Below are 24,602 nucleotides of genomic sequence, written 5' to 3'. Positions count from 1 at the left end.
GTACCAGGAAGACTGACAGATCTGAGAAGTTGTGTTTTAAAGAATTAGGGTGAGAAAAGGAACTGCTGGAGGCCTTTAGTCCACCCTCCTCCTCAAAGCAGGATTTGTTAAATACTAAATCCAGTCAGTCCTGATTTTGTGTAGCTCAGTCTTAAAAACCTCTGAGGCTGGAGATCCCCCAACCTCCTCCTTGTGTTCTGAAGAGGAGCAGCCCAAACCTCAGGGAGATGGAGCTCCTTTCTTGCACATGGCAGGGTTGGTGTGGTGATTTTGTGCTTATCATTAGAAAGATCATAACATCCAAGTGTGTGTGTGTGTGTTTTGCAGGGCTCTTCTTTTTTCGATGGCCTCCTCCAGAAGCTGCAGGTCTCCTACCAGTTCAAGTTGGAGGACTACATGGATGGGATGGCCATCCGCAGTAAACCTCTCAGGAAAATGGTAGGTTGGCTTCCTCCTGGAGACTTCTTATCCTGGTAATCCTGTGCAAGGTGCTGCACTCAGTGTGCTGCCCTTGCCAAGGGGCAGGCAGCTGTACCCAAACAGAGCCAGTTTGTATGCAGGGAATCTTTCTCAGCTGCTGGACAGCTCTGCACTCTGGTGCAGTAACATTTCTTAGCTTCCTTTGCAAAGAACTTGTTTTGTACAAATAACAAAGCTAATAAAGCAAAGAAGTTCTTTGCTAATAAAGCAAAGAAGTGTCCAAAGGCACCCTGACCTTTCTTGAGATACTGAGCATGGTTTTTTTTCTGCCTGTGGAATCCAGAATCATGAGGAGAAGCTGGCAGTTGTGCTGCCTCCCTGACGTGTCGCCCTGAGCTGTGAGTGCAGGTGCAGGGACAGCTGGGAGAGGATATTTTAGTCCAGCTCCATTCCCACAGAGATGTGTTTATCCAACAGCTGTCCTCAAATTGGTCGTGGAGTGAACAACCCCCTTCTGGAGAGAGGTGGGGTATTGTGTCAGAGAGGAGGTGTTTTGGGGATTGGCTTGGAACCTTGTCATTTCATCCTGCTGCCCTTTTGTGAGACCTTCAGCGTGTCACTGACCTCCTGTTGGCTCTGTACAACCCCTGTGGGCTCTCTGGCTCTGCAGGTGGGTCAGGGCTGTGTCCCAGGTGCTCCATGGCTGCTCCTTTGCAGGTGAAGTACGCGCTGATCAGTGCCCAGAGGTGCATGATCTGCCAGGGGGACATTTGCCGCTACAGGGAACAGGCCAACGACACGGCGAACTACGGCAAGGCCCGCAGGTAGGACCCAGCTGCTGTGTCCTTCCAGCACAGCTCTGCCTCTGGATACCAGGGCTGGGTGTAATTTTATCCCTGAACTTGTCTCTAGCCAAAGAAGTCTTTCTCTTCCTTTTAAAAGTCTTTCCTCTGTTGTATGGCAGTCCTGTAAAGCTGAAAGGTGTAGCTGGGTTTTGCTGTTCCAGAGAGCAAGCTGCCAAATCCAGTCATCCTCCATCTGGAAGTGGAGGTGGTGGAAATTGTCCTGTGCTGATCCTGCAGCACAGAGGGGAGGGTTTGGACCACTGAGCCTGGCAGATTTGCTCTTGTGTTTTCTGGTGATTTTTGCATCCATGTGCTCTCACTCTATCAACTTAGCAGCACTTGTTGTTCCCTGCTCATCTGTGGGGTGAGCCAGGGGTATTTCCTTCTGCAGCTGGATCTGCCCTCTCTTACCCAGTGCCAAGAATGGGCACAGCTCCCTGTCTGTGCTCACTCCTGGAGGCAGAGGGCACTTGTGGGAAGGGCCAATTCCCTGCAGAAATGACAATTCCAAGGGGAGTTCTGTACCCTTGAGGACAAGGAAGGCAGCCTGATGTCCTTTCAGTGACCTTTTCTCTCTGTTTTTTCCCTTCCCCAGCTGGTACTTGAAGGCTCAGCAAATTGCTCCCAAAAACGGCCGCCCGTACAACCAGCTGGCACTTCTGGCCATCTACACGGTAAGATGCTCCTCAGGCAAGGATGTGCAGGCACAGGGAGAGCCTCTGGGATGGCTGGGAGATTCCATCTGGAGGAGAAATGCATTGTTTAGGGCAGGGCTCAGATGGTTTGGGTTTTTTCTTAAAAGAAAAGAGGCTGATGGCAGGATGTGCTGTGTGGATTCCAGCTGCTGTGGCTTCAAGCAGCTTTGTCAGATACACGCTACTCCCTCAGGGATTTTGGGGACTGTTTTGTGGGCTGTTGAGAGTGTAATTGTTTTAAGTTGAAAACACAGCCCACTTTTTGCATGAGATTTTTGTGCTCAGAGCCATCTGTTTGCTGTCTTATCACTGAACCCGTGGGCATTGATCTCAGCAACATCCACACTGGGTGATTTCCCTGGGTTTCCGTTGTGCTGGCTACTCCAGCCATGCAGGAAAACTGACTTCAGGGAAGATGTGGCAGCAGATAATGGAAGCATCATGCTGGAGCACAGGGATCTGCCAGTTCCCAACACTGGAACATGCTGGTTTAAAATAGAGCAGTTCAGAAACACCTTTCCTTCATGACCTTTCTCACTGTGTCTGTCTGTCCCAGGCAGCATTGAGGGAGACAGAAGAGGAAACACATGGGAGCACTGGGGCTTTGAATGCCCCAGAGGAGTGGCAACTCTGAGCCACTTGTTTTTGTTTGCTTGTGTGTTTTGCAGAGGAGGAAGCTGGATGCTGTGTACTACTACATGCGCAGCCTGGCTGCCAGCAACCCCATCCTCACTGCCAAGGAGAGCCTGATGAGTCTGTTTGAGGAGACAAAACGCAAGGTGGGTCTTGCAGCTGGGCTCTGGGGTGCTGCACCTGCCTGTCCTGCAGAGCATGGAGAGATTGGTGGCTTTTGGACTTGGAGACACTCCTGACCTACTTCTAAGAAATTTCATGAGACAGGCAGCCTTCAGAATGGTGGGTTTGGGGTGGTTTGGGCAGTTGAGTCTTTTGTTTCTGGGTCACAAACTGATTTAGCTGAGCTCAGCAAGGGCTGTTGGTTGCTGTGGTTTGCAGCATGGCCTTGGCATGCAATCATTGCTTTATTCCATAGCTGCCCCACAACCTGTGGGGATGGATAAGGGAGGCTGCAGTGCCTTTGTGCCCCAGGGAGCCACCCCAAATACAGCACATGGGCTGCCACACATTCCTGGGACTGGACACAGCTTTTCTTGTCCTGGGGTAGCTGGAGTTGAAAACTGCTCCCCTGCTCTGTCCTGCAGAGCCAGAACCAAATTCTGGATGTGTCCATGAGTTACTGTTGTTGTGAAGCAGGAGAAAGGGCTAATGTTTCCTAGAATAGGAAATGATACACTTCCCCTGACCCTTGATCCCTGGGTGATCTGAATGTGTCCTGTGTGCCCAGTCTGAGCAGATGGAGCAGAGGAAACATCAGGTGCTGGATGTGAGCCCCAGCCGCCGGGGCAAGGGCAAGAAATCCACCCTGAGACAAGTGGGAGACGATGCCACCAGGCTGGAGATCTGGATCCATCCCTCCCACCCCCGCTCGTGCCAGGGCCACGAGTCCAGCCGGGATTCTGAGCAGGACAACGGGCTTGGGAACCTCAGCCCCAGCGACGTGAGTACGGCACGAGGCGGCCGCTGCCTTCGCTCTCATGTCTTTGGAATGCAGTGGAATGACACTGGATCTGTTTTGCTTTCCTGTTGCTAAATTTTCCAGTGTTTTGGCTTTCCCTGTGGGAGCTGTGCCTGGGTCAGGCTGAGGAGCTGGTGACCTCGTGCCTCTCGTGTTTAAGGCATGTTGTTACCATCCCTTTCTTGGCAGCGCGCGCTGGCGTGGCTGATGTGGAACAGGAGAGAGGCACAAACACGAGATGCTGTAAAGTGCTGCTGCTCTGAGGGCTCTAACTTGGGTGAGGTTCCCGGTGGGAAATGAGGTCAGGTGCTGGAGACCAGGGTTAACAGTGACCCTGGCAGTTCTGGGGCTTGTTCTGGAAGTGTGTCACTTGTCCCATTGCCAGATGATCGCTGAGAACGGGAAAACCGTGGTTTCAATTTCCAGTGTAGGTGTTACATTTGCATAACTTGCTCTGCTGAGAGGCCAGACCAGCACCTTTCTTTTGCAAGAATTAAAAATATAATTAAGTGGTGGTGTCTCCTGTGAGCCTGTCCAGCTGTACCTTGCAGGAGGAGCACGGGTGAGCTCTGTTTGTCAGGCCCAGGAATGCGGGCAGAGGCAGTGGTGGTTGGGAGCTCATCCTCCAGGAATCTTTGCACTGCTCTGGCACATTTGACTTGCAAGAGAACTTGCCAGGGAGCTCTGGGCTGCCTGTCCTAAAATGGCTGTTAAGGATGGGAGTTTAGGAGACCTGGGAAAACCTTCCCTGCACACTCTGGGGCCCAAAGCTTCTCAGATTTGTGCTTTTGTAACGAGTTTGTGACTTCAGCTGGGTGGAACTGGGGTGAAGTCTTGGGGCTTTGAAAGATAAGCTCTGTCACGTTGCTGCAGCATTTTTCAAATATTCCTGCCCTTGGTTATTTTCCCTCTCCTCAGCTCTTTTTCTGGGGACTTTTGCTTCCTCAGCATCACTGAAAGGAACGTGCCAAGCTTTAGCTTCTCCATCAATCACAGATGAAGCTGCTTGGCATGAGATGCTGTCAGTGTTTTTGGGGCACTGGTGGGGGTTTCTCTTTTGCAGTGCTGTCACAGGAGGCAGAGTAGCAGCTGGCAAAGTGGGAGGCAGGGGTGTGTTTGTAGTGCAGCACTTTGTGCTGGAGCTTCCCCTTGCTCTGTTCAGTGGGGTCTGTGGTCTCTGAAGTGCAGCTTGTCTGTACACAGTCTGATATTTACCGTTAGTCTTGATTTCTTTCTGTTTGAAATATCGGCTCCTGAAAAATAGGAGCTTTCTGATCATGGAGAAGCCACAGCATCAGAAATAGAATGGGAAAAGGGATCTGAGGGCCTGGGCTTGGGCACTGTTGGTTTTGGCAGCCAAGATATTTATTCTCAGGCTGCCTGTGCCTACTGTGGGGCAGCACTGGAGTTGGCACAACTGCTTATGGGGCCATATCACCCAAAATAACCACGTGGAAAGGAAACCTTAAATCTGTGTTGCTGCCAAAGCTCCCGAGCTGTGAAGCCGTGGGCTGGGTGAAGACAGCAGCTCTTGGGGAAGCTCTGGGCTCCTTCCTCATTGAAGCTGTAGCCTCTTAGCCTGCTCCTCGCAGCATCCGCGGGTGTTTTGGAGCCGAGCAGCCCCGAGTTGCCACTGTGTGGCAGTGTTTGGCCTCGGAAGGACAGGAGCAGGAGCAGCCCTGGCATGGCAGCACCTCTGCCCCACATCCCCGGCCGGCAGGAAGGGAGCAGCTCTGCTCCCAGGGGACGTGTGCCAGCGTTTGTGTGTCATTTTGGGGAAATGAGGCTAAATGTGTCATTGCCTGCCCAGTCCCTTCCTTGCCAGCTTCAGCCCTTGAAGAGGCAGAGGCAGGCTGTGTTCTGTGTTGGCCCTGATAGCTGTGCTCTGCAGGTAGCAGAGGGATCGGCCTTATGGCAGCTGATGCAGACCCACAAAACCCCTTTAACCCCCTCAGAAATGCCCTAAACCCCCTCAGTGCACCCCGAGACCCCCTCAGAGATGTCCTAAACCCTGATGATGCTGTCATCCTAAACCCTCTTGCAGACCCCTTTAATCCCCTCACATCCCCCCCTAACCCTGTCAGAGACCCCTCTGCACCCTCAAAATCACTTTAACACCCCTAAACTCCCCCAGGGATGTCCTTAACTCTCTCAGACATCCCTAACTCCTCTCTGGAATGTCCTAAACCACCTCAGAACCCCTCCTAAACCCCCTCAGAGATGCCCCAAACTCCTCTCAGTTTCTGGGCCAGAGAAGGGGATTTTGCAGGGCAGAATGGGTAAGTTCAGATGCCAGCAGCAGATATAACACTGCAAGCAGAGCTGTAACAGCTCTGGATGCATTCTGGGCAGGGTGTGGGACAGAGGCTGTGTGCACCCCTCTGCCAGGGGCTGTTGTTTCAAACCCAGCCACAGGTGATTTGACTGTGAGGATGCTGGCTGTTCCACAGGTGGCAAGAAATCGATTGGGGATGTTTTCTGTCCTCAGTAGTCCCCTGTTTTCACTGTGCAGGTGGTGAGGTGCCAGCCCTGTGACATGACACACTGTGGGAAAGGTGCTGCACGATTTGCTCTGCCAGGACCTGCTGCTGTGTGTGCTGTCCCTGTCAGCACGTGCTTGCACATCTCTTCTCAGGACTCACTTCATTCTCCCTTATGCAGCTCTGTACAAAGATCCCAAAATTGCTTTATTTCAGGGTCAGGAGCCCACAGGCTGGAGTTAGTGATGTGGGTGGCAAGGGTGGAAAGGCCAGCTCAAACCACAGCCATTTCTGGGATGAGGGAAGCGGGTGGGGCTGGCAGTTTGCCTTGCACTGTGCTTTTAGGTAGAGGCTTGGCAGAGCTGCCTGTTTCACAGTTTGCTCCATTCCCTTTTCTAGGAAGATGCAGAACTGGAGGAACACGCCACCTGTGCACACCAAGGGTGTAAATCTGTGTTTGGCCCCTTCCCTGTCACTGGGTTTGGCACTGCTGGCACACAGAACAAGGGACAGTTTCAGGACAAGCTGAGGAGGTGTTTGAGTTGCAGCCTGGCTGTTTTGTGCTCAGGGTTTTGGCTGTTTTGGCCACAGCCTTTTGGGGTTTCATTCTGTGAACAGCTGCTCTCTGTGGTCTCTTGTACGTTGCACGTTTCTGGGTGTGCAGGGGCAGGAGGGCCCAGGCTGACCCTTCACCTGGCAGTATCTGGTCACTTTGTGTGCAATTCTAATGAGAAATGCTAAAAAAGGAGGCTGAGCAAGTGAGCAGTTGTGGTGGTGAGCTGAAGAGCTGAACCTCTGCCATTTCTTCTCTGCCACTGGTTTCATTTGCCATGGCTCTGTATTCATCTTAAATCTAATAGTACTGTAAGCAGTTTGCTCTGCAGGCTGTGAATTGGTAAAGTAAACAGGGCAAACGGGCTGTCAGTCTCTTGAGAAAGTGCTAATATTACACTGAGTTTGAGATTTTAATCACTCCTGTCAGGAAATGCTGAGTTAAGGTTCTCACAATTGCTGCTGCCTGCTGCCTGTGCTCTGCAGTAGACACTTCCTTGTGTTACACACAGCATGCAGGCACTAATAAAGATTGCTGCAGCTAAGATTAGGGAAGAGAGGTTTTCCCTTGGCAGGCCAGTAATTGAATAATACTTCTCTCCAGATGGCTGAATACTTCATCATCATTAAAGAATTAAGTCTCTTAGCCTCTTTGTGAGAGGTCAGTCTTGTAGAACCATCAGAAGTTTGGTAGGGCCACCAGAAAAGCTCTTGGGAAAGCAAAGGGCAGAGTCAAGATCTGCTGTCCCAGCCCTGTGCATGGGCTGCAGGAACATTCCCATTTTCCTCCAGCCTGCTGGTCATGGATGGAGGTTTTGGGTTTGCCTGGAGCAACAGGCCCTTTGCAGTGGCAGAGAAATTGGGGTGGAATCGTTAGCTCTGGAATTCAGAGCAGGTTTTAACTTCCATTTCTTCACCCAGACTTTCTTCTCAGCAGCAGGGAGTGTGGAGCACTGCAGCAAGGTTTCCATGAGTGAGCAGTAAATATCACCATGAGGCAATTTTGGGAATGCATGTGCAGGAGCTTGGGGCTGCCCAAGCTGCTTCCTCAACAGAGACCTCGGGTCCTTAGTGAGAGGGTCCCTGTCCCATCCAGCTCCTGCATGTTTCACATCCCTTTTTCCTTGGTGATGTTTGTTGTTCCTGCTCTGTGCTCTTGTTCCTCTTGGGCAGCAGCCACTGGGTGACTGGGCTGGCTCCTTCTCCTGCCTGGTTTCAATCCATGCAGTTTTTCATCTGCTGGAGCTTGGGCTTTTCATCTGGAGGGATAAAATCCTTTTAGTCTGGGACCAGCTCTGCTGGGGCTTTCTTGGCCATTCTGCTCCTTTAGCCTGGACCAGTCACACACGGGGGCAGAAGTGACCCAAGTTCAGAGTTGGGGCTGCCTGGATGTCACTGCCTCTGCTCCCTGGGAGTGTCTGCTTTGTTCAGAGGCTGTTGTGGTGTGAGCTGGGTGTCTCTGAGCATGGCCAAGCTTTGCTCATGCAAATACACCCCACAGACACCCCTGTTTCTGAGAGCTTCCCCCTCCACTCTCAGCTCTTCCCCTCACCTTGTAACTCTGTTCCATTACACATGGCTAGAGGTAAGTGACAGGCAGAAGTGGAAATGATGTATTGCTGTAATGATGGTTGTTCTTCCATACAGATGCACAGAGAAGGGGCTGCTTGGGGAACTCATTATTTTTGGTGCATCCCTGCCAGGCTGGTGGGAGCATTTCTCCTCACTGCCAGCATGGTTGGGTGGTTTCACTCAGGACACTGAAAGATTGATCTTTTCTTTGCAGACTCCTATAAATAATCTTTGCTGGATGAAGTGCAGGGCTCCTACAGGGCTCTCTCATTTGATCCTTCCATGGTGTCAGGTGGGCACAGCCCTCAGAATGTTCCATTTTAGGATCTTGTGATCTGGAAAATGAGCCCAGGCAGCTGGGGCTGTGCCTGTGGTTTAGATGGGCAGGGTGAAAACACAAACTTGCTGCCTTCCCCCACTGCTGGGGCATGGTTCCCCAAAAAGATAACCCTGCAGGCTGCACATGATGTCCTTTTGCATGCTTTTAGGGGTTTTTTAACCCAAAACTAGATGCTGGTGCAGATAGTGGAGGGAATGGGACCCAGTAGCCCAGCAGTGCCTGCACATGCCGTGTGTGCTGCTGCTGGAGCTGTTCCCACAGCAGTTAAACATCTGAGCCCCACCAGAGCAGTGGTGTAGATGTGTCCCCAAAGGGAGGGAGTGTCCCCTGGGGTTTTTCTCATGGAAGGAGCCAGTGGGACACACACCAGCTCTTAGAGTGCCAGCACCTTGTCACAGGAGGGTGACTTGTGTCAGGAAGTTTGTCCCCTCTCTGGTTAGACGCTCTCTAGTATTGGAGTGGGTGATTTTGAGTGAGGTGTGCTGTGCTCTGGGCTGTCCTTGTTGTCAGAGGATGGCAGTGCTTCCCCCCAGCCTGCTCCTGATCCACACCCTGCAGAGCTGCCAGCACTGCTGAGCCTCCCCTGCAGCACAACAACAAGCAGAGATGCACTCTGGGGTGGGAATGCCAGGCACCAGCAGCCAGCTGAGGGCTGCCTTCCCTTATTTCTGGCCTTTATCCACCACCCACATGAGAGAACAGCAAGAGCTGTTGCATCCTTCATCTTTGTGCCCAAAGCGAGACTTGAGAGGGAGAAGTGTGGAGTTCCCTCTGTCCTGCCCTCATTTTCCTCACCCCCACGAGCTTGCAGGAAGCTGTTGGGTTTGGTTACTCATTCATGGAGGTCAGCACTAGGTCTGGGGTTTTTTTTTCTCTTTGTGTTTAGGAAACAGTTTACAAACTGTTTTGAGCACGGGGGAGCTGGTGGCGTGTGAAAGAGGCTTGTCAGCCTCTTTACTGCTGGACTTGCATTAATTCTCTGCCCTGCCTCCTTTTCTGTAATCTCTTTCTTGGTTGGCAGCATGAGTATTTCTGAGTGCTTTCCCCTGCCTGCAACCCCTCTGCCTCCTGATATGACCTCAGCCACCAACCACCCTGGGGCTTTATTTTTACTCAAGCCGTTTTGTTTCGCGTGATGAGGTTGCTTTCTTTCCCTCAGCAGTGAGAAGAGATCTCTGCAGAGGAAGTAAAAGAGTGCCAGGCTGCAGTTGAAACTGGTTAAACACCAAAACCACACTCCTGGTCTCTCTGGGTTTGAGACGTGACACTCAGCCATGCAGTTCAGCCCTGGCTTTTTTTGCCTGCCAGTTTGTGCACCATCCCTGCTAGCACTTGATTTTTTTTTAATAAATTGTGTTTTCACTTCAAATTGCTGATAAAAACCTTCTCAGCTGCAATTCCTGTGCAATCCAGCCAGAAAACGCTGTTTCCACTTTGCCTGGGCTTGTGATGTTCTGTGGATGCTCAGTGCTGCTCCACCAGAGCCCAATCCAGCCTGTGCATTCATGTCATGTAGAACCCAAATAATCCTTTCCAGCACAACTTGACCTTTTGTCACTACCCAGAAAGTGAAGACTGAGCTATTTGTAACAGTTTCCAGAAGGTGGTGTTGATAATTTCCCCCCCCTCTTCTTTTTAGTTGGTGGTTTTATTTAGCTGTGAAGAACAAGGCAGGGACTGATGTTGCCTGAATGGGAGAGACCCTGGCATGTTCTCCTTCTGGCAGCAGGCATCTGGTGCTAATGTGTGTGGTGGATCAGAGGTGGGAGAGCACTACAAGGACATCAGTGACTTGTGCTTTGTGAGGGGCTCTGCTCCATCCCTGTGCTCAAAGAGGCTGCGGTGAGGGGAGAGAGACTTCGTGTTCCAACAAGCTTCTCATACCCCAAAACCAAATACAGTCATGCAGAAACCGCCTTTCCCTGTCAGTCACTCTTCCCTCATTTCCTCTCCTGCTGGTGCTGATCAGGCAGGGATTTGTGTGTAACCAAACCCCTCCTGCTGCTGCACACGAGGCCTTTCTCAGAGCACTGGGTTTGATGATCCTGGTGCTGCACAGTGGTGTTGGGAGGGAGACTTTGCACTTGAGATGAGAACGCTGCCAGAATTGGCAGTACTGGTAAAGGAAGTAAAATATCTTAATAGCAGGATTGGGAGATTTTCCAAAGCAGGGTGAAGGCTGTAGACAGAGATTTCTCTGGAGATGTTTTTTGTTGTTTGTCTAACCTTGATCTTTGTCTGAAGTTGGCCCAGGCCAACATTTCCTGCTGTCTGCTGTAGACTTTTTGAGATTGGCACCTCGTATCCCACAGCCAAACCTCTTAATTCTGCCATGGGGAATGTTTATTCCTCTTCAGTGTTGAATGAGCCATTTCCAGACAGGCCTCCATCCCCTGTGGAGGTGGGTACTAGGAAAGAAACTTCCTTCCGGAGGATCAGGGAGTGGAACCTGCTGGACTCTGTGTCATTTCCTCTGTCCTTGGCTCTCCTCTTCCTCCCCAGCAGATTTCACTGCTGCATAATTCAAAGTGGAGAGGGAGATGCAGCAGGGTGGACAGCTACCTGTGGGAGCAGCCTGGCTGGGAGCAGCTCCTGTTGTCCTGGGTGGGGATTGTGGGGATGTGGAGGCTGCGTGAGATAATGCTGTCATCCTTCTGGAAGGTTCTGTCTCTGCTCAGCCTGGTGGCCAAATGTCTCCTCTCTTGGCCCAACTCCATGCTAAACCTTTCAGGGTTCCACCTCTTCAGTCTTCACCCTTAATTTCTCACGTAATCTCCCTCCTTTGTGTTTAACCCCACGAATAATCTGCTCTGGAGTAGTAAAGAAGGCTGACAGCACCCTGAGCTGCCTCTGCAGCTGATCTCTTACAACCAGAATTCATCACACATTTCTCTGTGTCAGTTTTCTGTCACAGAAAGGTGAATGCTGTTTATTCCTGGCAAGCAGTGAGTGTTTGAGTACAAGCTGCTTTTGGTTGGGGCTGCTTTAGTGCACATGTGGCCTCCCCCTTACCTGCTGGACACAGAAAGCTCTGCCTGGGCTTTAGTGCTTAACCAGATGCAGCCTTGAGGAGCTGAGCTTGTATCCTAAACGACCTGCAGCACCAGAGCCAATTTGTGAAAAGTTTTGTGTCAAAAGTGAACTTGATATCTCAGCTGAGGACTCTCTGGCGTGTTTGCATAGATTCAGAGAGTTTATGGTCAGCAGGGACCATTAGATCATCTAGTCTGATCTCCTGTATATCACAGGTCCTTAAATTTCACCCTGCTACCCCTATATGAAGCCAAATAACTTGTGTTTGGCTCAAGCAGTACTTCCAGAAAGACATCCAGCCTTGAGAATCCACCCTTTTCCTGGGGAGTTCATTCCAGTGATAACTGCACTGGTTTTGAGATGCTTTTACCTTATTTACAGAGTGAATGTTCCCAGTTTGTTCCCATGCTTTGCACTTCTGCAAGTGTAAAGAGCCCTTAAGTACCACGGAGGCACTTTACACCCAGCAATCCAATCTCCTCCCAGTCTTATTTTGATAACACTGAACAGATTGTGCTGTTGGAATTTTTCACTGCAAGGCATCAGTTCTAGCCTTTGAATCTCTTTTATGGCTGTTTTTTTGGATCCTTACCAAATTTTCAGCATCCTTTTAAAAATAAGGGCACTGGAGCTGGATGCAGTATTTCGGTGCCATCCCCCACAGGGCTGTATTTAGATGTGAATGTGCTGTCCAGTCCCTGCTCTGCTTGCACATCCAGGGGATGTGTTTAATCCTTCTTGCTGGACATTGCATTGGGAATTCAGCCATTGTGGTCCCTAAAGGCTTTGTGGAGAAGCTGCCTTGGGCACAATCTCCTGGAGGCTTCATTTTCCATGTGGTGCCAGATGAATAACATGACATTTGATGCTGGAAACCCCCAGATTTTGAAGCTGTTATAATAAACCCTGTGTGAATGTTCTGTAGCCATCATTACTTACTGCTCCAAACGGGCAGTTGGACAGCAGAATTTCCTTTTGTTGATTAAAAAAATGTTGCTAGTGAGTCTCTACCATCCTCTCTCCATCCAGTTCAGTGAGGGTCCCTGAAGTCCTCTCTTTAAGAGGTTACTGAATCAGTTTATTCGTTTAATGATAATATTTTTTCAAGAATGTTGCATATTACTAATTCATGGAAACCAAATTTAGATACAAGCTTGGTTGAAAAGGAAGTAACACACATAAAAATATTCTATTTGACCTGCTTTCGTTGAGTTGAACGTTCTGCTAGTAAATTTGTTACTAAATTATGCTGAATTTATTTAGAAGTCAGATACTTGTTCTGGAGCCAGTGAAGTTACCATAGCTTGATCTTTACGTTACTAAAGCAGATAATTTTCTTCCTTAACATTTTTCCTTTCACCTGCTCCCTGCTGGGATGAAGGAAGAACTCAAAAGCTCACTGCTTTTGCCAGGGAGCTTCTTAAATTCCTCTTTTTCTTTGCTGGGTTGATGGCTTGTAACTTTTATAGCTATGGAGCTGCTGCACTGCACAAGACCAGGGAGCTGCAGGAGTGTCTCAGTGTCTCTTTACCTATAAATTAATTTTTTTTATGCCTCAAGGCCATGATGCATCAGGGTTCCCTCTCTCTTCCGTGTCACAGCAAATTGGATTTTACGTTTGTGTGGTGTCTGATGTTAAGTAGCTGGATTTTCACTGGAATTGCTTTTACTGCTACAGAAATGAATCCATTTGAGTGCAGGACGTTGCTCTGCTAAGCATAAACCTGCACCAAACACGAGGCAGCCAAGGCAAGCCCTGTATCCATTTGTGGTTGCAGGTGGTATATGAAGAGAAGTGATTATGGTAATTAGCCCAGCTGGAATTTGCCCACAGCTCTGTGGGTACCTTGTAAACACTGCAAAAATGCCAGACAATTTTAACAGCCCTTTTGTTTCATCACCTTTATGGAGGTAGCCATTTGCACAAAACCCTTTCCACCAGCCCTTTGGTGGGGTTGCACCTGTAGCAGTAAAAATTCTTCCTGCTATCCTGCCAGTTGAGCCCACTGCAGCATTCTGGGCTTTTCAGGAATCTCTATCAGTGTTGGACTGGGTGCTCTGAGAGAGCTGCCTGTGGAAAAAGAGGAATAATCTTAACGTGGTGTATCTAACTCTTGAGCTGGGAGTGAGAATATGGCACGTTTTTGAGTGCCTGGATGTTATTTCACACAGTTCTCAGCAAGGAAGCTGTGCCTGGAAAAGCCTGACTGCCCAAGAAACCCTGAAAATATTTGGGATGAGTGTGGTACGTGTTTTGGAGCAGAGCTGTGTGGCTCTGTGGTCTGTATCCCAACCCCTTGTCACTGAGGAGACCCTTAGACTCAGGAGAACGTCCTGCTGTGCTCCAGGCCCTTCCACTCCAGTGGAGACAGCACATTTGTTACAGGCAGTTTTGCATCTGGTCTCTTGATTAATGGACTTGTCTCTTGCAGCCTATTTTGACTCTGACACCGCTTTCTGCTCCACAGATGCTTTGCTGATGTTGAAGAAAGTTTGCCTCGCTTGATAAAGACCAGATCCTGGAATTTACTTCCAAACCTGAAGTAACAATTTTTAACTTGAAATGCTTTTTCCCCAGGAGTCACTTCTCCAGAATCTTTCCCTTATTTGGTGCCTCCTTCCCAGCTGGAGCTGATGCTCAGGTGCCAAAGCTCTGTGCACTCCTTGCCTGGAGACAAACGGGTTCCAAGCCCTGATCATGGCACTCCATTTCCTGTGCCCTGCAGTGGCATTTCCAGCATTGCTCTGCTGGGGTGGGGGACACCACTTTCAGTGCAGGATCTGGAGGTGAAATGTTGCTTTCTTCTCTGCTGGCTGGAGACAAGGCAGACCTTTCCCGAAGCTGCTGTCAGGTCGTGCTCCCCCTGGCCTCGAGGAGATTTGAGCTGGCTGTTCAGCCCTGTTGCTATCTCTGCTCTTTTAGCTGCTCCACAAGAAGTTGTTAGTCACTGTTGATTCCTTCCATGGCAACAAATCCAGTTGGGTTGGCGGTGAGGTGTGTGAACGCTCCCCAAGCAGCGCTGGGCTGCTTCCTCTGGTGAGGTTGCCTCTTCCCAGGTGGATTTAGTCTGTCTGCACATGCTGACTCATGACAGCTGAAACAGCTGTTTTCAGCTTCAGGCACTACTGTGTGCAGGGACCCCTTCTTCTTCTTGACAGCTGGTTTGTTTTTGTAACTAATGCCTTCACTATATGCTCATAACTTCCATATCAGTGATGCCCGCTTTTCAGCTGCAAGGGCCAAAATCCAGTTTTTGACATAGTTTTGTTGTTGTATAAGCTTTTCTTGATGGGCTTTTCCCAAGTGGGCAACTGGGACGATCCAGATTTGGTTTCCTGACCCAAGGAGCAGCATTGCCCACAAAGGGCAGCAGTGTCAGTATGCTGGGAGTCCTGGTCTGGCATCCTGATATTGGCATGAGGACCATTTTTGGGAAATTTTTGGAGGGGCTGCCTTTGGGCTGCACAATCAGTGAGATGTTGTTGTTGTGGGTCTCATGGTAGCACTGTCAGGGTAGTGAGCATGCTGACAATGCTTCTGGGAAGTGTTCCTCTCCACCATGTGAGTGCAGAGCAGCAGGTGACAGAACTTCCTCCTCTGTGCCAGGCCACTCATGGAGGTCGCTGTTTCCCTCTCCTCGTGAGAAGCTGAGTGTGATGGGAGGAGCTGGGAGGGCTCCCAGAGGCTGAGGGACAGGTGAGTCAGTAGAGAAACAGTCATCCAGAGAAAAGCCCAGTCAAAGCAGCCCCATGGCCTTTGCATGAACCCGAAGATGAAAGGTCCGAAGTTGAGTGATGAGCTCGTCAAAACCTCGGGGCTGTGAGAGAAAAAGTGGTGAAAAAAGTGTGAGGTGCCTGCTTGAGATGCCACAGTGCTGGGGCACACAGGGCTCTGCCTGGGCTTGCTGGGGTTGTGATTTAAGCTGGCAAGAGGCATGAAACAGGCTTCATTCCTAGAGGCAGGTATCACATTTCCTAACAACAATTATAAGTAAGCACATATCTCTGTCCCAGTTCTCTACTGGATGCTGGAGAGTGTGACTGGTTAGTCCTTGGGATTGTGAGTGAAAAGGCTGAGTGTGAAACTTGCTGTGAGAAAATGGGGGTGAAGGCAATGTCCTGACAAGCCCTCCTGGAGCTGGGTGTCTGTGGACACACTCTGGGCATGTCCCTGCTGGGTGTCACTTTCCATTCAAGGTGGGGAATTCTGGTTTTCCCCTGCTGCCAGTAAAGTGTGGGGATTGCAGAGCACTCGTGGGTGAATGTGGGCCTTGGAGGAAAATTTCTGCCTCAATTTCTTCTTTCCCCCACCTGCAGCCTGCCTGTGAGTGTTGCTGTTCAGTAGAGATGGGTCAGGCCATGAACTCCTTAACTCCTTCTCTTTTCCATATTTCCCCTCAAAGGATGCAGAGCATGGTTCCCTCTTCCAGCTCTTGCACAGGGTCTTGCTGTGGGGCAGAGCATTCCCCACCACCCCTCCAAGGCTCTTGCACTGGGCTGGGGCCTGTGATTCCTTAGGCTCTGTCTGTGTCAGGGTCTGTGATTTCAGCCAGGGCTGGTCACAAACCAGCTTTTTTGCCTCCACAAGCTCTTGCAGAAAAAAAAAAAAAAAGACCTGTTAAAGGCTTCAAGCTCTCAATTACCATAGTGTCCTAAGGTGAAGAATCAGCTATATCCAGACTTCACTGCCAGAATGAATAAGGGCTTTGCTGTGCTGTCCCAGTATTCCCCAGTCTCTTCTGGGTTCCATCTGCAGAGTTAATAAAATGGTGGCAAATCAAGTTGAGTTCTAGTGGAAAGGGCTCTTTAGGGCAGCAGTAAAATAGTGAGTAAGCAAGAACCCCTTGCTGCAGGGGCCAGTTTAATTGGTCTGGCTTGTTTTATGAGACAGGTTTTATGTCTAAACTCGCACATGGCCCAGGAGCAGCTCTGCAGCAGGGCATCATTCTCCTGCATGGATCCTCCGGGAGCGCAGCCGGGTTAATTACACCTCACTGGAGGTGCAGAGCAGCTGGCATCAGTCATGGCTTGAGCCCAGGGGCTCAGCAAATGGGGCTGGGAGGTGGCACCAGAGCTAGGATGCCAGTGACAACTGTCCCCTGCAGCCAAGCCTGGCAGAGACCTTGGGAGGCTCTGGTCAGTACCTGCCCCGCGTCCTCTGGCGTGTGCCCAGCTCTTGGCTGGGCACTGTCACAGCCCTGCCAGGTGATCTTATCCTCCCCCTGTGAATGGAAGTGGGGGAGTTGAAGCTGTAAAAGCCCTGGGTGGATTGGAGCAGCGTGGTGGTGCTCTGGGTCGCTCCTGGTCAGCGTCTCCCTCGCAGCACCGGGGGCCTGGCTTTTCTCAGCACGCTGAGGCTGTGCAGGCACAGGCGAGAGAGGAAAACCTCCTGCTCTGGGGAAGGTAAAAGTGAGGCCAGTCCACTCCTGCTGTTACACAGCCACCCCCAGGGCCAGGCTGAGGGAGTGCTCACCCACCCACAGCCATCCTCAGAGCCGTGCAGATAAGGACTGGGAAAGCCCAGAGCTGTGCTGAGCGAGCAGAGGTGGCCTGCAGCAGAGTAAGTAATTATTCAAGTCAGGTTTTGGAGTCAGGGGACCAAAGCAGGGCAGGAAGCTGCCTTCACACTGTGTGCTGCATCCAGCTCCTTGTCCACAGAATCATGGAATGGTTTGGGTAGGAAGGGACCTTAAGGACCATCTAGTTCCAACCCCCCTGCCATGGGCAGGGACAGCTTGCACTAGAGCAGATTGCTCCGAGCCCCATCCAGCCTGGCCTTGAACACTTGCAGGAATGGGGCATCCACAGCTTCTCTGGGCAGTTCAGTGGCTGTTGAAAAGGCAGGGTCTCACAGGCTCTGCTGGCACATCTGAACACTGTCTCTAGCACCAGATAAATGAGGGGGTGCAGCATCACCCCAATCCTCCCTGGCTTCTGGAAGCTGTTCCTGGCAGGGCGCACACAAGTGTCAGAGCTGCTGCTGAGCTCTCTGTGCTGGCTGCTCCGCAGAAAAGTGCTGGGGAGGACATCCTGCTCCCTCTGCCTTGTCCAGCTGCTGCTCTGCCTCTGACACAGTCAGGAGCACGGAACAGGCTGCTGCTGGTGCTTGTGGGGCTGTGTTTTTCCATCAGTGGGAATGCTGCCTTTGGAGACTCCTTTTCCAGAACCACTTAGGCTGTGCTGAGTTTTGAATTGATGAGACAAGGGGAGGAGAGCTTTGCCTATCAGTGCCTGGGTGCAGGTATCAGCTGTGGCTTGCTGGGGTGCAGGTTTGGGGTGCCCAGGGTGTGGGTTGGGGCTCCCGGGGTGCAGCAGCCCTGTGCAGGATCACAGGACCCGGCAGAGGGTGCTGTGTCTCCATCGCCTCTCCCGGCTCCGCTTCCAGCTCCAGCTGTTTGGCACTTGCCTCTGCCTCTGTGCATGATGTTTGTAAGAGTTTGGGCATGTCCATTTGGTTCCCATCTCCAGTGCCACCCCCAGCATCCAGGCCAGGTTCTTCTGTCACTGGGGACATTCTTAATTCACAGGAAATAGGAGAGAGTTTAATTGTTTTCTCCTCTCTCTCTTTTTTTTTTCCTTTTTTTTTTTTTTCCCATGCAGCTGAACAAAAGGTTCATCCTCAGTTTTCTCCATGCCCATGGGAAGCTGTTTACCAGGATTGGGTAAGTGTGCAGGATGTTTATTTTATTTTCCTACATTACAAGTCTTTTTGGAATTTAATATTGTTAGCAACTAAGCTGTGTTTGGAGCTGAGGGCACAGGGTGTGAATTCTTGCAAGCCTGGCCTCCTGGTTCTTATTCCCCTTACCCGCCCTCCAACCCACACTGGCTGGAGCTTGGGCTTTTCCTTTCCCCCACCTCAAAGCCCATTCCTGCCCATGCCCCAGGACCCTCTGGCAGAGGCTGAGCTCAGATGGTTCACACACACACAGGAGGGATTAGAGGCTGTTTTCTCTCTCTCCCATCACCTAACTGTGCCCCCTCCACTTGAATTTCTGGGTTTAACCCCCTCTCTTCCATTGCCCTCACCCAGTGCAAAGGTGGCTCCTGGGGGTCTCAGTGGCTGTTGCCTGTGAGGATCACAAAGCCTGGAGGCAGATCCATGTGCTGGCTGAAAGAGATGGCTGTTTTGCCATCCAGAGGGTGGCAAAACAAGCCTTGCCCTTCATCTTCTTGCTGCCATGTCAGTGAAAGCCCCATAGCTGAGAGCTGCCCTGGCTGTGGGAACTGGTTTATACAAAGAGCCCTTGGCAGTGGCTGTCAGAAATGGGTTTCAAGTAATTGAGCAGCTCCTCTTGAAGCAAAGCAAGCCTGATCCCAGCCTGGGCTGAGATCCCAGCCCAGGGGACACCCTTGTGACCCCAAGGGCAGAGCTCAGCCTCGCAGCTGATGGGCTTCCCATGGAGCTGCCTCTGCTCCAGGTCCAGACTGGCCCTCACTGTGTGGGAGCAGCTGCTGAGGAGAGACCCCATGTGGGTCTCTGGCAGTGGTGGTCTCTGCTTGAGCCTGCCAGGAGCTCGGAAGCAAGCAGAGTCTCCTGAGCTCTCTTGGCTCCTTCATTCTTCTGTGGAACTGCTGGCTGCAGGTCACAGGGCTGAGAGGGCGCAACCTTTTCCAGGCTGTGTGAGTGCAAAGGGACAGCCTGTCCCTGCTGGGAACAGCTCAGATCCTGCCACACAGCAGCACCTCAGCACTTGCTGTCTCCAGTGCTTACAGGGGTGACCACTCAGGAGGGGCACTTTGGACCCTTCACAAAAACCTGGGAAGCAGGGGCTGGTGATTTGCTGGAGATCCAAGTGTCTGAGGGTCACTGCTGACCTCTCCCTGATTCACTGATTATCCCCTCATGGGCCACCAGGCTGGCCTGCAGCGAGGAGGCACAGCTGGGTGTCCTGCCTGCAGGAAAAGAGGAGGAGAGCTGCCAGAGCCCAGGGAAGGTTTGGGAAGTGCAGGGTCTGTGCTGGAGGGCAGAGCATCCGGGGAGCTGCTGGTCCCCGGCGCTGTGGGGCCGCGCTCGCGGTCGAGCTCCGCTTGAACGGATGCCAGCAGGGGATTAATGGGGATGTAGCAGAGATCAGTTGCACATTTGGCTCCTGAGGCTTTTGTGAAATTAAGATGCAGCGTTTCAGGCAGTTGCTTCCCAGGACAGTCATTTAGAAAACCCAAGTATGTTTAATGGTACAATATGCCCTGAAGTACTTAGAAGGGAACTAGAAAGTAATACCATGACACAGGAAGAGAAAATCGTCCGGCCCTGCTAAACAGCTTCCGTGCTTAAAATAGGTAAAAGGTGAGGAATAGCCAAGTCCTTTTTGGGCAGGATCTCTGGTGATTTATCTGGAAAAAATATGGAAAAGATGATGTTGTCCTAATTGGACTCTTGCTCCTAAAACCACAGGTAAGCAATTTATTAAAAGCTTCCGCTCGGCTCCTGACCTGCTGGTTCTGAGCTCAGTGGGGTTACTGCATGCTGTTCCAGATGTGCTGTGGTATCAAAGCACAGGTGGTGGAGCTAAGGAAGCCCTCACTCCTTCTTGTTGTTATTCCTTGGCAATAATCTTCATCTCCTCAGTAACAACCCATCCTGCAAAGAGCTCCTCCATCCCCAGAGTGCTGTCTGCCCTAGGAGGATGTTGCTGAATACACTGGATGTGGTCTGAGATTTCTCAAAATTAGGAAGTCTTTAGAAGCAATCAGTTTGCTCTAATTCTCTGGCTGTGCCCCAAATACAGGGAAGTTGCCTTTTGCAGAGAAAGCAGTGCATTTGTACTGACAGAGCTGCTCCGTTCTGCACAGCTACAAAGTACAAGGAGACCGTTCCAGCCCATGTTTTTGGGAAGGTAACAGAGACTTTGAACTGCTCCAGCAAACAATGCCCAGGGAGAGGGTACCCTGCTGGTAGGCAGGCCCAGGTGATGAAAAGCACCCATGAAATATGACTAAAAAGAAAGCCATTTCTATCTTTAAAAATAAAACTGTCACTGTCCTGAAGTCTGTTGGGGAAGCCCAGCAGAATTGCCCATGTGGGTTACCAGAAGTGGCTCATTAATCCAGCCCGTGGTGATATCACAAGATCTGAATCTCCTGGGGGGAAGATAGAGGAAATTGCTATGGAGGCCCCTGAGGTCGCCTGCCCCAGCTCCAGATGCCTCACCCTCTGTGGGTTTTGGCTCCCTCACTCCCATGTGGGCACTTGAGAATGTAACTCGTAACTGGTGTGGGCACTTTCTGGAAGATATTCAGTCTGCTGGGTCTGGCTGTGGCTTTTTCTAGTGTAGGAACAACAATCAATACAGCAAACTTTGCAGAAGAGGCAGTGGGACAGGAGGACCTCCCCTCACAGTAGTTCCCAAGGTTTTGGGCAGCTTCTTGGTTATAAAATTGTCTTCATGGGATACCAGGTGAGGACTGTTGTGAGCAACCACACCTCAGTCATTTTCAGGGTGTGACTGCGCTCTTTGCAATAATTTCTGGGAGCTTGCTGAGGATCCAACAGCTTTGATAAGTGACCTCAGCTGATTCCCTCAGCGATGAGGAGCAGGATAAAGGTGTCAGATTTCCGTGGGCGCTTGTGAGGGGTGTTGAAAGCTCACCCCATCCCAGGCGTGGCCCCGCAGCCGCGGGCTGCTGTGTCCTGACGCGCGACAGCGGCGCTGCGGCTGCGGGGACCCGCTCCAGCTTTGACACTGTCAGCAGCTCCACCAGTCTGAGAGTCCCTGTCCTGTGGGGCTCGAAGTGATGAAGTTTAGGGGCTCAATCACAGTGCTGGAGAGTGTGTAGCCTGGGGGAGACAGGGCTCGGTGCCATGTTGCAGCGAGGAGTTCTGGAGGAAGCACGCTCTGGCCGGTGTTCAATGCACTGGAATTGCCACATCCGCAATGTGGCACCAGTGTGTGCATTTTGCTGCAGCCTTGGGAGTCCCATGGGCTGCTCCTGGTCCAAGTGAGCTGCTGGCCCCTTGGCACCTCTCCCAGATTGGTAGAAGTCAGTAGAAAAAAATGGTTGGTCAGAAATGACTCATAAAGGCCGTGTTTTCCTGCCAAAAGAATGCTGCCTGTCGATCACAGAGCAGTCCCTCACTGCCCTCTCGAAGGAAGCAGCCTGCACCTTCATTCCCCACAGCTCCTGGCTGGGAGACAGCACCCCAGGGATTCCCTCTTCCCCAGGAGATGTGATACGGGCTGAGCCATGCCCACCTCCCAGCCCTCGTCTCAGGGCACAGCCTGCTCTCAACAGCCTCTCTCCCTGTCTGCAGGATGGAGACTTTCCCTGCCGTGGCCGAGGAGGTCCTGAGGGAGTTCCAGGTGCTGCTGCAGCACAGCCCCCCTCCCATCGGAAGCACCCGCATGCTGCAGCTTGTGGCCATCAACATGTTTGCAGTGTACAACTCCCAGCCCAAAGGTACCACGTGCTGCTGGAGGGGAAACTGGATGGGGATCAGCCCTTCCCCACGTGGAGAAGGGTGGGGGACACACCAGATGGGGAGGTGGGAGTGGTGGTTGGATGCTGTGGGTGTCAACACAAAGGGACCTTGGCTGGGCCTTTGGAGCTGGCTGAGGTGTCTGAGGAGTGGGGAGGCATCGCATCCCCCTGGAGCCTGAGTCATCAGCACAGAAGGAAAATGCTGCTTTGTGGCTCTGCCTTCCCAGCGTTGAAGCTGGGCCCTGCTCAGTGCCTGTGCTGGCACCAGGAGGGCTGGGACAGTCTCAGAAGCCTCAGCTGTTGGCTGTGGCTGCCTGTGTCCAGGCAGGTGGGTGGGGATGTGATGCCACTCTCTGAAACACTGGGTTGGAGCCTGTGCCCCGTGGTAATTCAGAGAACAACACAGATCTAGTGTTAATTACTCTCCTCCTCTCACTTCCTCCATCCACCAAGCAGCCTGGATGGTCTGTACCATTGAAAAGTTTAATGTGCTGGGCAACAGAGGTGCCACCAAACCAGGACCTCTTCACTGAGTTTAAAATGATGCTTCCAGGGATTGTACTTTCCCTGTGTCCCCTCCAACATGCACTCAGCAGCTGGTACCCAGGTCTGCCTGAGCCATGAGTTTGGGAGCAGGGGTGGGGCTGCTCTCTCTGGGTGGGAGGAAGCAGCATTTCACATCCTGATGCCTTAGGATTTAGATCCCAAATATGAAGGCCTCCAGCTGATGGATTTCAGCTAAGGCCAGCATGTGGGTGATCAGGCTGAGCCCCAGAGAACTGCTGCTGGAAGATCCCTCCCTCGTGAGCCAGTTGGCCACTGCTCAGGCTGGTGGTCAGTGGCCAAGGTCAGCTGATGGAGCAAACCAGCACCAGCTGGAGGGCTGGGAAGTGGCTTCTGTGGCTGTGCCTGCCTTGCAGGCACTCTCCTCTCCTGGGGGGAGCTGTCAATCCCACTGGCGAGGCAGCCATGCCCTCCTGCCTGCCAGATGCCAGCCAATGATGGCGTGTTTATCTTTGAGCTGCAAAGTACTTTGTGATTATAAGCAAATGCCTCTGCGTGACAGTAATTATTGTATTCATAATATTAATAATACCCCTGGTAGGTGAATTAATAGTGGTGTCTGTGCCACAGACAGGGGCGGGTGGGAAGCAGAGGATGAGATTTGTCTGGGATGCATGGCAAGCCCCTGTGGCAGAGCTGGAAGCAATCCCAGCTCTCAAACCACTGGGCTGAGCTCGTCCCTCCACAGCCGAGTTGTGGATGTGTGTGAGTGACGGAGGGAGTGCTTTTTATCTCATGAAAAATAAGTATTCTCAGAGTTTTCTGCCTCCTGTGTGGGTAGCTGCCAGCTGCTCCCAGCTTTTGGATCTCTGGAGAAAGCAAACCTGTTCCTGCCGGGGCCCGCGGGCTGCGTGCGGAGCAGGTGGCAGCTCCTGGAATGCCTGCAGGTGGGGTGGCACCACGGCTGCCATCTGATGCCAAGGGCCCTTCAGGGATTTCCCTGAGGGCTCTTTGCTCTGGTGACCCTGAAATATTGCTGAGAGTGGTGTTGGCAAAGCAAACCCTGCTGTCAGCACAAACGCCCCGGTGGTCTCGGAGCGCTCGTACGCCGAGTGCTGGCACAGCGCAGGTCGGGCTCGCTGCCGACGCTGCCATCCTGGGAAGAGCTGGGTGCAGATGGAAATCAAAAGCAGAACAGCAAAGGGGCTGGAGTTCTGTAGGAAGGAAGGCAGGAATGTTGGAAGGATTTCGGAGTCCCCTGCGTGGAGCGAGGGCGCTGGCTCGCTCCCCAGGCTGCTGTGGGCAGAGGCCTGGGGGAGCGCGGCAGGAACGCTGTCGGGAAGGTGCTGTCGGCTTTCCATTTCCCAGCACATGAGTCACCTCCCTGTGCTGCAGCAGCAGGGGCAGCAGGGAGCCCGGGGGCCGAGCCGCCCCTGTGGGCCTGTGGGAGGCTGGCAGGACGCAGGGAGCAGCAGTCCCACCCTGCCTGCATCCCAAATTGCCAGGAAGCGTTGCTGGGGAGCCGGCTGGAGTCAGAGCTTGGCTGTGTCCACTCCACAGAGCTTGGATGTAACTTTGCAGTTGGACCAAACAGCCTCCGGAGATCTCCTCCTACTGAAATCCTCCTGCAAATCTGGGAGCAGAGCGTGTCTGTGTCCTTCCCATCTCACGCGCCTGACACTCAGTTTGCAGTAGCAGGAGGAGATCTGTGGGTTTGGGGCTGGGAGGGAGGTCTGGCCTCTCTCCCCTGCTGTCCGGGGGTAGCTGCTCCCTCCCTTCCCTGCTGTGTATTTCCAGGTCTCTGGAGCCCCAGCTACTCCTGAGAAACTTGTAGATGCCCCTGTTGCTCCATGTCTGGTGTGTAACAAATCCCTGGTGCCGAGATCTAGCGGTGCTGGCAGTCATGGTGTGGTGTCATTGGCACAACAGTCACAATGTGGGGAATTCTATGAAATTCTTAACCACTGAATAAGAACTTTTAAGTAAAGAGTCAGGTATTAAGAAAAAGGGAACCTAAAATTAAATGCTGTGTTAAGCACCTGTCCTCCCTCTTCCTCAGACTTGCACCAAGCACAATCCTGCCCCATCTCAGCCTCAGTTTCTCCCATTTTTGGATTGTGCTTGGTCTGTCCCAGACCTTCAGTG

General features: G+C 51.9%; 1 protein-coding gene across 1 annotated transcript in view; it reads left to right on the top strand.

Annotated features, from left to right (window-relative positions):
- Positions 1–24,602, top strand: part of SMG6 (SMG6 nonsense mediated mRNA decay factor) — a 105,394-nt gene that overhangs the window by 5,088 nt on the left and 75,704 nt on the right. The window contains 7 exon segments of the mRNA XM_036395419.2: positions 328–438; positions 1,138–1,244; positions 1,861–1,939; positions 2,629–2,739; positions 3,324–3,536; positions 18,132–18,193; positions 21,787–21,932. Of these exon segments, the coding sequence (XP_036251312.1) occupies positions 328–438; positions 1,138–1,244; positions 1,861–1,939; positions 2,629–2,739; positions 3,324–3,536; positions 18,132–18,193; positions 21,787–21,932 (829 nt within the window).

This window comes from Molothrus ater, chromosome 21 (genome assembly GCF_012460135.2).
Source record: "Molothrus ater isolate BHLD 08-10-18 breed brown headed cowbird chromosome 21, BPBGC_Mater_1.1, whole genome shotgun sequence".
NCBI classification, from domain to species: Eukaryota; Metazoa; Chordata; class Aves; order Passeriformes; family Icteridae; genus Molothrus; species Molothrus ater.
The sequence above is the reverse complement of the archived record's forward strand: the minus strand, read 5'-3'. Positions and strand labels throughout refer to the sequence as shown.